At 38.1% G+C, this 14,703-nt stretch overlaps 2 protein-coding genes across 2 annotated transcripts in view; one reads left to right on the top strand and one right to left on the bottom strand.

Moving 5' to 3' along the window:
- Window positions 1–12,095, bottom strand: part of LOC136871893 (uncharacterized) — a 98,024-nt gene extending 85,929 nt beyond the window's left edge. Inside the window, exons 1-3 of the mRNA XM_067145571.2 lie at window positions 11,956–12,095; window positions 11,669–11,767; window positions 8,071–8,141 (exon numbers count right to left, since the gene is read on the bottom strand). Coding sequence (XP_067001672.2) covers window positions 8,071–8,121 — 51 coding nt within the window. The 5' untranslated portion in view covers window positions 8,122–8,141; window positions 11,669–11,767; window positions 11,956–12,095. The remainder of the gene's footprint in view (window positions 1–8,070; window positions 8,142–11,668; window positions 11,768–11,955) is intronic.
- Window positions 12,096–12,342: 247 nt separating this feature from the next.
- The window catches only part of Cpsf73 (cleavage and polyadenylation specificity factor 73), a 139,998-nt gene continuing 137,637 nt past the window's right edge, over window positions 12,343–14,703 (top strand). Inside the window, exons 1-2 of the mRNA XM_067145569.2 lie at window positions 12,343–12,521; window positions 12,610–12,673. Of these exons, the coding sequence (XP_067001670.2) occupies window positions 12,451–12,521; window positions 12,610–12,673 (135 nt within the window). The 5' untranslated portion in view covers window positions 12,343–12,450. The remainder of the gene's footprint in view (window positions 12,522–12,609; window positions 12,674–14,703) is intronic.

The raw sequence follows: 14,703 nt of genomic DNA, 5'->3' as shown, positions 1-14,703 counted from the left end.
AGAAAGTACGGCGCTCATGAGCCGCCTGGTATGTATATATATGTATTAATTTGAGATAGAAAATAAAGTTCACTGCAGTTTCCCTAATATTTTTATTCACATTTTTAACTTCACATTCCCTCAATTAATAATTTATTTTACCGAGCTTGATAGCTGTAGTCGCTTAAGTGCGGCGAGTATCCAGTATTCGGGAGATAGTAGGTTCGAACCCCACTGTCGGCAGCCCTGAAAATGGTTTTCCGTGGTTTCCCATTTTCACACCAGGCAAATGCTGGGGCTGTACCTTAATTAAGGCCACGGCCGCTTCCTTCCCACTCCTAGCCCTTCCCTGTCCCATCGTCGCCATAAGACCTATCTGTGTCGGAGCAACGTAAAGCAAGTAAAAAAAAAAAAAAAAATTATTTTGCACAAAAAAATATAGCTATGGTGAGACTCAAATTCACATCATCAAGGTTCATAGACAAGTATGGTGACCACTCAGCCACCGCTCTCCTTGACTGTATTGTAACTCTTCAAGTATATTTGAGATGCATTGAAAGCGGGGCGGGGGGATTCACCAATTTTTCGAGAAGTATTAGGTTGCAGACCTGACATGTTTAAGTAAAATGTGTTTGCCTTTTAGTGTTCTATCACCTCCACTTGGTTTGAAGCAAATCCTGCATCATGATATTTGTCCTCATTCTTTTTAAAAACAAAAGCATAAGTTTATACATGAATTACTGTTGAGTGTGGTGGTGGTGGTGGTGGTGGTGGTGGTGGTGGTGGTGGTGGTGGTGGTGGTGGTGGTGGTGGTGGTGGTGATTACCGTTTTAAGAGGAAGTACAACTAGGCAACCATCCTCTATATAACACTAATCTGAGAGAAAAAATGGAAGGGATCCGACACTTCAAAATAAGAAGATATCGGCCAAAGAATGACAAGGGCCATGAAGGATGTGGAAATGAAGGACTCCCTTAGCCTCGAATGCTCTAATACCGTTGGGGTCGGAAAAGAACAAGAGTTAACCAAGGGAGGTCGAATAGGATAGATGAAAGTGAGGAACCTGGTACAAGTAAGTGGAAGCAATGCCAGGACTCAGCTGAGGGCCCCGTGGTCGCCAACCCATGCTCCAAAGTTCAGAGCCCCTGGGGTCCCTCTTATTTGCCTCTTACGACAGGCAGGGGATACCGTGGGTATTATTCTACCGCCCCCACCCACAGGGGGATTTATGTTGAGTGTCCCCCAACAGGTACATTGAAGCTCGTTGAAAATGGGTGGATGCCTCTCCTTGCTGATACAGAAATCACATTAAGTCAAGTCACAGTTACCCAGTCCCAGTTACACAGTTGATATTGACCATCACCTAGTCATGACTAAATGCAACATAGATTCAAGAAGACAACTTCAAGTACCGGTATTATACATGAGGTTTGAGGCATTAAATTACTGCAACGATGGGACAGGAAAGGGCTACGAGTGGGAAGGAAGTGACCATGGCCTTTATTAAGGTACAGCCCCAGCATTTGCCTGGTGTAAAAAGGGAAAACCACAGAAAACCATCTCCAGGGCTGACGACAATGGGGTTCGAACCCACTATCTTCTGAATGCAAGCTGATGTCTAGGTAATTTAAACTGCACAGCCATTTGCTTGGACTACACAAAGCTGGTGAAAGGGAGAAAAGGAGAAATAATAACACAACCAGAGGAGATAACAAAGAGATGGAAGGATTACTTTGATGAACTCATGAATGTGAGAAGGGGTGTAAACGAGATGGTAGAGGTAAAGTGTGAGGAGAGAGAATTCAAGGGTGAAATTACAATGGAAGAGGTAGAAACTGTTGTCACACAAATGAAAGTGGGAAAAGCAGAGGGATTAGATGAATTGTACAGTATATGGAAATGATAAAAGCAACAGGACCAGTTCGATTGCAATGGCTGTATTGGCTATTTATCTGTATTTGGAAAGAAAAATGGTACCAAATGAGTGAGGTAAAGGAGTACAGTAGAGTCTTGCTCATCCATCTTGGAAATCGAAGGCTCCATGAAATCCAAGCCATATTTGAACTTTTCTTTTCACTAATTTAACATTACTTTTGTACAGCATTTCATTCCCTGCTTATTCTTGCCATGTTATCAGTGCTTGTGTGTCAGACTTGCTGCATACAACAGTGTGCAGTTCATAGTGGTTGTGAGCAGTGCTGTTATATTATGTTTCATTATGAGTACTAAAAGCAAATGGAAGTCTGTGCCATTAAAAGTGAAATTAGATTTAAAAAGGTTTCATAAAGGGGAAACAATTGAATCGTTTGTTTCAGAAACGACACTTCTCCAACGTACCAAATTGTTCAGAAAATAGGAAAAACTGTCTTTAGTGTGTAATGTCATTTCTATCCTTCCGATATTTATTGTGCTTATTCTACTGTTGAAATAACTATGACAGATAGGTTGTTTGAATGAATTAGTCCAATATGTTTCTTTACAGACTTTGTTGAAAATGGTGGAGATGTGCTGTTTCTGCAACAAACATCATTAATGAGAATATAAGGAAGTGCAACATTGATTTTAACATCATTTCGATTGCAAAAGGAACTTTATTTGTACCGAGGAAATACAGTGTTTAAACCCATTATTTAATAGTTATTTGTAAGACTTACTTATTTGCACATATTATGATTAGACCACATGGTATAGAAAAATAAACAGAAGAATACTCCTTTTATGTCCCTTTCCAAAGTTCAAAATATATATAAAACAAAACAACACAATATAATACAGGTAACATGTAAGTCTCTTCTCTTTGAACAATGCTTCTCATTTCTATTGCGCTGATGTTGTCCATGCAAACAGTTCATTATAAAACTCATGGTGTTCTTCTGGTATGTAAGATTCCAACTTCTTTATGTCTGCTAATTTCTTTTCATTTAATGAAACACAGCCTTGTGGATAAGCAAATCTAGTTGGTGACACAGGGAGACGGGTTGCAGAAATAAGCAACTTGAAAGTATGAATGCACAGTCCATCAATACAGTATTTTCCTAAGACATGATTTGCCTCATACTGAAACTCCATAAATTGATTTACAGTATATGAAACGCGACTTTTGCATCTCTTTTCACACCTCTTCCTAGCGACTCAAGTGAAAGAGCTGACTTCTTGAAGATTGTCTTCCACCAGTACTATTTTGTGAAGCGGGCTGGTTTGAAGTAAAAACAACACCTCTCCAGGATAAGTGTTCTTTCTGCACAAAACGGAAACTTTCATTCGCGACTGTCAGGCAGAGATATATGGTAGAAGTGTTTCTTCTGCAGAAAATGGTAGGCCTTTGTGCATTAATCATGGCAGTATTAATAACTCATATAGTGTCAAAAAGTGGAGAAGGGCTGTTTCTGCAACAAACGATTCAATTAAAAAGCTAACAGTTTTATATATCTAAGAAAAACCTAATACACCGAGGATTGTCTTGTCGACACAAAATTGTGTAAATGTTTCGAGTAGAAAAATGTACAGTCTGTTGAAGTGTAATTCCAAAATTCAAAATAATAATAAAACTTCTGATCATATTAATTTACACTAAACTCAAAAATTTCTCTAACAAATTGAGATATACAGATTGTCAATAATAAACCTGTAATTCACTAGCAAAAGTTTATCACTCTGATCTTAGGTATATTCAGGAGGCATGACCTTATGCCCTGTTGTTTCGATAGGTTGCTGTATGGCAGGCTCGTCATCACTTCCCATATTTGATGCGAAGAAATAGCTGATACACATTTCGAATTCAACTCGGAACCTGTTGGATTATTCTCAGTATCCTTAAAGTCAGATCCTTCACTTTCATCTTCCAACAAATTTTGCCATACTTCATTACTAATTTTCCGTAATGAAGATGTCAAATTTAGACACACACTGTACTAGAAAGATAAATAATGAACAAAATACCAATATATATAGAAATAAATAACTTGCACCAAATGGAAAACTACGAAATAAAATTAAATAGATCAGCCTGTAATGCTTGTTTACAAATACAGCAATTGTGCTCAAACTGATGTTCAGAAAACTGCACAAACAAATGATAGAGAATGTGCAAGAAATGTACAAAAATCATTGCACCAGGATCCAGACATGTGTGGCAAGGACAAAACAGTTTTGGAATGAAACTGGACTATGACAAGGAAGTGTGGTGGTTATGGATGGAATTGTGAAGGAGACAAAGGTAAAATATGGAGACAGGAAGCTGAAAGTAATGTTGCTTGCAGATGATTTGTGGTGTGGGGAGCAAACACAGAGTAAGTACACAGGCAGCTCAACATACTGAGTGAGATTATTCAAAATTATGGAATGAGAATCAGCATGGAAAATAGTAAGACATTGGTGTTCCCTAGAGGAGGAAGGGAATGGAAAGAAATTATAAAAATTATAAAAATATGGGTACAGAACCTTGAAAATGTGGAGAGCTTCAAGTACTTGCAAAGTAAACTGATGCAGGATGCAGGGCTGCAGTAAAAGGATTTAACACAGAAATGCATACTACCAGAGTGAGAGAAACCTGATGTGGAGGAAGGAAGTGATGGTGGTGGTGATTATTGTTTTAATAGGAAGTACAACTAGGAACCATCTTATACTAATCAGAGAGAAAAAATAGAAGGGATCCGACACTGAAAAATCAAGGAATCGGCCAAAGGAAGACAAGGGCCACGAAGGGCGTGAAAATGAAAGCCTCCCTAGGCCTCGATACCTAATAACGCTGGGGTCAGAAAAGAACAAGAGCTGACCAAGGGAGGTCGGATAGGATAGATGAAAGTAAGGAGCATGGCACAAGGAAGTGGAAGCAATACCAAGACTCAGGTAAGGGCCCCGTGATGATGACAATCAAGAGAGAACTGGAATATACATAGAGAAACAAATAATATGAAAGCCCACAGACGAACAAAGAATATCACAAATAAATGCAGAGGAAAAAAATGGGCAAAAGAAATTGCAGAGGAGACTGAAAAATACAGAAAGAATGGGAAGCAAGCAGCTGCATTTTCAAACATTAAAACTCTGCAAAACAAGTCAAGAACAAAATCCATAATAGTGAAAGTCAGGCTGGTAACATATTAGTTAACATGCAAATGATGGAAAGAGAACATCAAAGATTATTTCATAAATAAAAATCTGGTATACTCAGCCAGAAAAATTAAAGCAAATCCACCTCTTCTCTATTCCACGTTAAACCTGAAAACCAATTCCAACTTGTGTCGTTTTCGGGTATAATCTGTTATTATATGTTTTCTTTTTCAGGTATTTTTGAAATTTTATTTGTTTTAAATTAGTTTTGACAGGGTGAAGAACCTAACAGTTACAAATTTTGTCTAATGTGCACCAACCAGAGAAGTAGCATCATCTGTTCCAATGCCAACTAGCTCTGAAACAAACAACAATTCTGAAATGCCAAGTTTCTCAAGTTCCTTTGCAAGTGCGTCCATGTACCCAGCTGTCCTTCCACTTTCTTAAGGTATTTTCTGTGTCTTTGTTTTCTCCCGTACTCTCTAAATACCTATGGGAGTTGTGAAGAACTGAGTCAATTTAGCCTGCTTTGATTGGTCATCACACTTTCGTTTTTTATTGTCTTTCATGTTCGAAGGCTAGCACAGTATTAAACGCCTGCACAAACACAAGATTTATAAGAATGTATAGACCTAAGCCTTGCGCTTATTAAAACTTGAATAATGACAAAGAACACGCTTGGAACAAGTAAAATGTAACATAGTACCACAGATTCACTGTACTTTCCTCTACAGGTGACTATGAAATAATTAGTTCTCAATTCTTCCACTTAAGACTCTACTGCCGTAACAAAGAGAACCACCTGAATTATACACACTGACTATATCATTAGTGTTAAGTCTCCCACTCTCAGATATACACTGATAGTCCCATGTAAAGAAATCTCTTTGGTCTTGCAGTTTATTTTTGAGAAGATTGTGGCATTTTTTAAGCTTGTACAGTGATGTCATACATCACGGAGCTTTTGTTGCGATTGATGGGTAGGAGAAGAAAGGAAGTATGAAAAAAAGAAGAAAAACAGAGAAGTGAGGGAACTACAATGATAATTTAAATGTTTTGCACAAATAACTAAACGCTTCCAATTTCTTTTTTTAAAAGTTCACTTTTATGAAATCAGTCATTTTTGTGTTGATCACTATTATATTAGGCAACAACAACAACAACAACAACAACAACAACAACAACAACAACAATAATAATAATAATAATAATAATAATAATAATAATAATAATAATAATAATAATAATAATAATAATAATAATAATAATAATAATAATAATAATAATTGTACCCCTACGCCGCATCTTTAAATCTTGCACCAATAAATCCTCCTCTACAGGAGAAACTCTGAACTTAAAAACTGGATCAACTCATAAGTTTTCTCAGAAGATGTCAGTGAATTTCGACGTGTTTTTGTTTACTATTTATCAAGAAGTTTGGACATTCTCTCATAGATGTCACTGCCTAAAAACTATGATCATGCACCCTGGTGCTAAGTGAAGGAACCTTCTTGAAGAAATTTTGTACTCATAAGTTTTTTCCTTACGAAATTTCATTCTTTCATTTGTGGGTTGGCAATATTAATCTTTTCTTTCCGCCAGTTTTGAACTTAGCCAATCCAGAATTTCTGTAATTAATTTTTGACCAATCATGTCTTTCTTCTTCGATTTTGAATGTACCTTCTATACTGACCAATAAATTAAGTGGGTGTGGCTGTTTTATTCATGAAAGGTCTCGAACTTTCCCCGAGGGTATAAAAAAATGCTGATTTTCTTGTCTCTCGGCCACTTCATCAACAACTAACCTAGAGTGCGGACGTAAAAGAAGGAGGCGGGAGCGCCTCTTTCATCTGGCAGCAGCTCTTCAGTAAGGTAATGGCCATTTAACATCTGTATTTCTTGCTAGCTCAGCAGTTTAAACCTCAGGAAAGTCCAAAACTTTTACCATGCAACCTACTTTTCTGTAATGTAATTTTCGCCGGCTTATGTAAATATCTTTAACTGTAAAGCGGGGATAGAGAGTGCTTTACCCTCTCGAGCTCCCCTTCATATTGGTTTGAGGTGACTACGTTTCGTAACTGGTTTTCTTCTATAATGTCTTAAATTTTTCTTATAAGAGTCACCTCCATAGTTTGGGAACAGCCCCTGTTTCATCGGCCGAGTGCCTCTTAGGTTTTAAGAATGGATGTGGAGGTGTGCAAATACACACCTCCATTCCTTTAGGTTTTTCGGGTCATTTACTTATCCTATTCTTTTTCTACTAGGCCCAGTAGGTTGGGTACGAGGTACCCCCGTTTCAATTTTGTAAGTTGTGCCTTGTTAACTTGTGAAAGTTTAGATTTTATAATTCCACCTTTCCACCTTTACAATACTGTACAGTATTGCAAAGGTGGAATTATAAAATCTAAACTTTCACAAGTTGATACTTTGACAATACGGGCTCTAATATGAAATTTATAACGTGCAAAATTGTGCCTTGTTGGCAAGCTATTGTAAAGTCTGCTATTGCCTTGAAGAGGCTTGAAAACTGAGAGCGTGTCAGCTCTTTTCTTGTGTGGTAAAGTGCCTCTAGGAGGCCTGACATTGTAATTTGGAGCAAATGCTCCTTGAATGAAGGGGTTTTCTGCCCTTGAATGTATTGTGCTTGGTATATTTGAGCTAGGAGCTCAAGGGAATTGTAAAGCGAGGGGCGTAAGGCCCAGAATTGTTCTGAATCTTGTCTGTTCCTGGCCTTGTACCTGATTGTCGGCTAGTTGTTGACTTCTTGTTATTTGTTAAATTTGGAAATTCTATGTGAAAATTGTTAAGTTTTGTCATTTTCGAAAATATAACCTTTTAATGAAATTTTATTCCATATTTTGACAAAGTAGTTAGACCCATTCATCCCAGCACCTTCTTTCACCTCTGCTGTTCCACAGATACCTCAGAATAATAATAATAATAATAATAATAATAATAATAATAATAATAATAATAATAATAATAATAATAATAATAATCATCATCATCATCATCATCATCATCATAACATCAACTTACATCACAGAATCCATCAGCTGGTTCACTCTTGACAGTTCCATTTTGTTTCATTGTTAACAGGTCATCTGAACCTAAAAAGAAACAACATATAATGGCAAAATGTCAAGTATATTGATCATTAAAATAAATTCAAGTTATACACTGCAAGACCAAGTAATCTTGAAAGTACTTTCATGAAACTCTTACTCATTTGCCTTTAGCCCTAGAATGCTAACCATTTGAAAATTTTGCAATCTGAGAAATGAACTGGTTGTATTTCAAGTTTGGGTTGTTTCCTTTCTCACTGCGCTTAATGTGTTGGCTGCAAGAAATGTGAGAAATAGAATACAAGCTGCATCAAAATTGTACCACTCCGTTTGTCAATTACTTTGGGATGACTCATTTCCCCAAGCTTGCAAGTTCATGCTGTACAAAACATATCTGTAAAAGACTTCTACGCTCGACTGATAAGAGAAGCCATAGAGATAGAGCTGCGCCCAAATAACATCAACAGGGAAAACGGCTTCAAGTTATCAAATACATGGAGACCTGTACTGCAGAAATACTTGCATAACACCACCATGGAACAGCGGGACGCACGAACGAAACCGTCGACAGAGGGCGGTGAATTACAGTACGTAGATCCTTGAGACCTATTAGTGGGGTAGGCCGTGGATAGTACGGCCATGACTTCCACGTTTCTTTGGATTTCTTTGCTCACTGTTGGAAGCAGAATTTAACTTGACCTGATGAAGGCCAATGCAATTTGGCGAAAGCTCGGCTTCATTAAATAAACATAGTGGCTTTAATCCAGTAATTATTTATTTATTTACGTTAATCTGCCCATAAATTCATATGATATCTGCCTCACAATTCAAAGAAACAAATTCACAGAGGCTGAAACAGTTCTTAATCAAGACCTCCCAGTTACTGGGTGATTATTTTCAAAGATGGCATCTTTACCCTAAGCCACAGGAAAAAAAAAAAAAAAAAAAAAAAAAGTGACTTCAACATTTCATCTGAACAATTCACAAGCAAACTACCATCCAAGAGTATTCCACTCCAAAGTATCTTAGAGTAACATGGATGGGTCTCTTAAATACAATAATAATTTGCAAAAAAAAAAAAAAAAAAAAAAAAACCCTGCCGACAAAATAAAAACACGTAACAACCTTCTCCAGCATCTGGCAGGAACCTCTTTGGGAGCAGATGGAAATACTTCACAGACAAATGCTTTGGCTTTGATTTATTCTACAGCAGAATACTGTTCAGGTGTTTGGCTTAACTGTGTCTACATCCAGCGCATCATCACCGGTACACTTAGTGCTACACCAATCCAATGGTCACTGGAGCTCAGTAATATACTACCTCTACACATCAGAAGATAGAAGGTCCTGTTTCATCTTTGGTCTAAGATGCTGAAGAACAAGGAACTACTAATTCATGAGGATGTCAAACAGCAATGCTCACGTCTTAAGTCTTGACAACATGCTTGAAAGACTGCCACGAAGACAATATCCTCCTGCTTCAACTCCACCGTCAGCTGGTTAAAAGAGTGGTCCCTATTTCCACCACAAGGAATAATGAATATTAAAAATATTAATATTAAATATTAATATTAAAATATTAAAAGGTACTATACAAAGGAAAAGGGGATTCCAGGGACCTGAACTCCTACAGAGGGATAGCTCTGGAATGCTCTCCACTGAAAATTCTGACAGGCCTCCTGGCCAAAAGAGTTAGCAAAATGACATCTCACGCAATCCCTGAACAACAATTTGGTTTCACCAAACAGAAATTCACAATCCAAGCAGTAAGTTGTTTGCAGAAAGACATAGAAACAGTGTTGGAACTCCCAAGAGGGGAACTTCATGCAATATTTATAGACTTCACAAAAGCCTTTGACTTGTTAAATAGAAAACTTATAATGGAGAAATTAGAAAGAATCGTTGGAAAGAACCAAGTAACAAGATTGATATAAAATATCCTGTCAATAGACAACAGATTATCCACAACAGACCCTACAAACCAAACAAATGGAGTGCTACAAGGCAATCCCTTGAGTCCTCTACTTTTCATAATACCCACCGCAGAAGTACCTAGAGAAATACACACAGAAAATGTGAAAATCTATGCTTACGCAGACAACATGGTCATTGTATCACAAAACTTGGAAAACATTCGAACAGCCTTCAGCAAACTTACAACATGGGCAGAAAAGAATGAGCTTACTATAAACAGTAGCAAAACAGTAAAAATGACATTCAGAAGAGGAGGCAGACTATCAGCAAATTACATCATCATGTATATGAATATTCCGATGAAGAACGTACCGTATTTCAAATACTTAGGGAACACACGTCAGACGAGTGAAGATGTCTATGACCTTCACATAAAAGAATGAACCATCGCAGCAAAGACGGCAATTAATAGCATAAAGAACCTAAGACAACTAGGCAGATCCCTGCCCACAGCTACCACACTGTTTCGCTTAAAAATTGCTCCCATCATAACATAGGCACTGGAAACCATCTGGACACACCTAAAGAAGAAAAATTTCAAAGACATAGAAAAAGTCAAAGCCAATTTCCTCAAAAGAGCACATGTCTGTCAAAGTACACATTATCCTGACTTACATATGCACTGGCAAGAGAGCAATTTTTCATCGAAGACCTCCGCCTCAACCTGCTTCTACCAGTTAGCAAAGCCTACATGGATGCACTGCAGGAACTCAATAAGAAGATACAAGAGATATGGCCAGCGTTTTATTCAACGGATGCAATGAAATATAGGGAATGGACACAAGCCAGGTATGATCTACGTTATGTATTGACAAGACATGTCGTACACGGTTTCCATCATCGGATATACCTAACAGATAAATTCCACGACCTGACGATAACTGCAAGTGTATATGCAGAGCCTACTGTGACCGATATCATCTGATACTGAGCAACAAAAGACAAAACTCTTTGGCAAGTTTCTGTAAGAACTAAATGCACGTTATGCAAAATTGATCATATTATTATTAAAAATCCATCTACAAAACTTACTGGCTGCAACCTACCACACCAAATCTAGAGCGTTAGGTAAAGAGGCTGATCACTGCCAATTCATTTGTTGGTGCCGTGAAATATTAGATATATTCATTAGGGTACAGACATACAGTGACCCGTGCAGCTGTCCATGGCTTCCATCACAAGGCATGTGTTGTACCTAGATTTCACAATCCGAACCATGACTGTGTATGTCGATGGTGTGAGAAGTTCTGTGGTCGTTACCACGCACTGGAGTGCCCGAAGAGACCGTATTCTCTGACAAAACTTTGTAGTGATTAAGTTTATACCCCTGCACATTGTGCGCTTTTCTGTGTAAATAAATTAGGGTACAAGGAACGAGTAGAGGTGCGAAATTGCTGTGTTTTGATACAATTACCTGATGTATTCAACAGAACACTACAAATGACAAGAAGAGCACATGGCGACCATGCTTACTGTATACATATACTTGGTGAATGAGGGGTGATATATTTATACGCCAAATAAAATAAGTGACCAGTGAGGTTAGGACATTGTAAGTTATATTTTACGCTAGATTAAAAAAAAAATGTCTTACTTACATTTACCAGTAATGATTAATCTTTACAATGGTGCTGCAAAATCCCACTTGTTGGGCGTATATCCCATAAGCTTGACGAGTGGACTTCACTTTTGAATCACTATAAAACACAAGACATATGATCCATGTATATATATATAATTATTATACATTGGGAAATATTTTTATTTACATTATGATTAGAACTAAGATCGCATATGTTTGTGTTTAATTCTCGATATTTAATTATGTGATTTACAAATCAACCCATAACCTCTAAGACACAAAGCTAAGACAGTTTATGTTTACCCGCTCATGCCACTCGAGGTATTTAAAACTCTGGAGTTCTATTCTATCCTCTTTGATCTGTACCTTGAAATGTGTTAAGGGAAATTATTTATTTAACTATATTGTAAACATTGTGTTTTTATCAAATTCATTTGTTTCTTCCCAACCAAAGTGCCTGTCCTCTGTTTAAAAGAAATATACGACCTATCTTTCGAAAATTACACTGTACATACAGTGTTTCCAAACTAAACGGCGATCACAGCATTGATAATTTTCAATCCTGATTATTCCTCAAGTATAGTGGACTATTATGTGGAAAGAAAAATGGTGTTTAAATCTGCTAATTGGGAATTTACTTGTCTTTAATGGGATTATTAGCATTAACTAATGGCAACACTGAAATAACTAACGTGTGTTTGTTTACAAAATGTGTGATGACTGGGACGTGTGATTAGCGGGCGTTTCGTTCACAGTTTTCTTGTTAGTTTAATATATTTATAACAGAGAAGATCAAACATGACTGCTAAAAGGAAAAGTGATTCACAAGTACCCGCCGAGGAGAGTGATCTCTTGCTCATCAGACCCTTGTATGAGCGTGTTATTTGTTCAATGTATAGCTTTTAGTGAAGCATTTTTGGAATTGTTTCGTTCAGTAACCCATTTATTTGCTTGCAGAGGTGCCGGCCAAGAGGTTGGGAGGTCGTGCATAATGCTGGAGTTCAAAGGAAAGAAAATCATGGTAAATTTTATGTAAAATCTTTCCTTTTTTTTAGGTTACGTATTGTGTGCCTAATCTAACCTAGGTATGGAATCACGCAATGCCAGTTATTCGTTTCAAAACCTTTTAGTTTTAGTTTGTTTACAGACTTGCCGATTCAGAAATTGTCATTTGTATAAATACTATTGGTGAGATAGGGACGGCCAGCCTTAGACAGTAGAATATTTCTTTAATGAGTCCCAGTAAATACAGTCAGTTTCAAGTAGGCCTAATAATTTAACCTTGCAAGCTACCGTAACTTCCTCCAGGCTCCACACTAGACAAAAAGCAACAGCAGCAGCTACGAAAGCGATTAACATCAGAGTGACACCCTCTTGCCTCTGCCTTGGCCCTATATGAAGCCAAGATCTGCCCTGTCCTCACATATGGAATAGCAATAATTTGGGAGAGACTGAACACAAGAGAATTATTCTGCCTGGAAAATGTCTAAGCCTTCTTGAAGGCTGTTCTTGGGATCTTGGTAAAACTTCACTAACTAGTTCGTAAAAGAGAGGCTAAGAATTTAACACTGCATGGCTCACACAACGTCACAGAGAGTTCTGGACAGGACTGCCAACTTAGGGACGTCAGGCTAACGACAAGAACATGACAGAATATCAGATATGTCTGGCTAGTGACACGATCAGTGCTCTGGATTGGTTAGGTCTGGCTAATAAGATCATTGGACTGGATTGGTTAGTTCCAGCTAGTGGGGACATTAGAGCTGCAAAGCAGCCCACAGGTATCTAGTATCCCCTATGACAGTATTGGCTAGTGACAAGACCATTGGATAGTTACATTGCTCATACTGCAACTACATTCCACACACGCCATGACACGCCACTTGCAAACTCGCGGTTTCATTTTCATGAAGTGTGGTAACAGTGTGCCACACATCATGCAAGCTATATCGGAGACAATGCGAACACAGGAAATAGCCGCATTTCAGAGTGTCGGTCATTTTTCTATATAAGTAAGAAAATTCCAGGAGTGGGTTGGTGGGTCCCTGGTAAGCATAGAGGATGGATCTCTCCTCTCATCTACTTAAGGTATTGTTTCACAACATTGTTGCATGGTTTTCACATTCCTAAAAATGCAAGCAAGCTAGTGAACTGTAAGTGGATTGGTTAGTTCCGGCTAGTGGGGTCAAGACTAGTCAAGACTAATCTATGAACTTGCCAGAGTCCTTCCTAATCATTTTTTTGTTATTTGCTTTATGTTGCACCGACGCAGATAGGTCTTATGGTGACAATGGGAAAGGAAAGGTCTAGGAATGGGAAGGAAGCGGCCCTGGCCTTAATTAAGGTACAGCCCCAGCATTTGCCTGGTGTGAAAATGGGAAACCATCTTCAGGGCTGCCGACAGTGGGGTTCGAACTCACTGTCTCCCGGATGTGAGCTCACAGCTGTGCGCTCCTAACCGCACAGCCAACTCGCCCGGTGTCCTAATCAATGACCTAAGATACAGACATTTGCTCCGCCTTCTATGGACAGCTGGAATGAAATTGCAGAAATGGAAACATGAAATAAGTCTGACTTTTGGTGAAATGAAAGCCACATTAGATAATTCAATACAGTTTTATTTACAATTGGTCGATGATAACTAGAGTGTGAGATGATTGGCACTGTAGTGGGCATTATTTTCCTTGAGAACGATGGTAGTATTGCCACGGATTGTTGGAGATGTAATGACATGGTTAAGACCAAAACACTGTCCATGAATTTGAAACATCAAATGTTCTGTGAGTTACCGGTTTCTGCATTGAAGTCACCGGTGATCAAGATAGTGTCTTGGTGTTGGGCTTCATATCTGATATTAATTTCTTTATATCTTTGCTGTAGGTTCCCCATGGAAACAAACCCAAGTACTTGTGTACTCCACATGAGGGGTCGAAATAAATATTTAGATGGTCAAACGGTCTTTCTTTTAAGTCCGTTTCCTTACTGTGTCATTATTTTTTGGATTCAGATCATTTTGTTATGCAAATGTAAGGTTTCACATGCTCTGCTTTT

The sequence above is a fragment of the Anabrus simplex genome, chromosome 4, assembly GCF_040414725.1.
Source record: "Anabrus simplex isolate iqAnaSimp1 chromosome 4, ASM4041472v1, whole genome shotgun sequence".
NCBI lineage: Eukaryota > Metazoa > Arthropoda > Insecta > Orthoptera > Tettigoniidae > Anabrus > Anabrus simplex.
The sequence above is the reverse complement of the archived record's forward strand: the minus strand, read 5'-3'. Positions and strand labels throughout refer to the sequence as shown.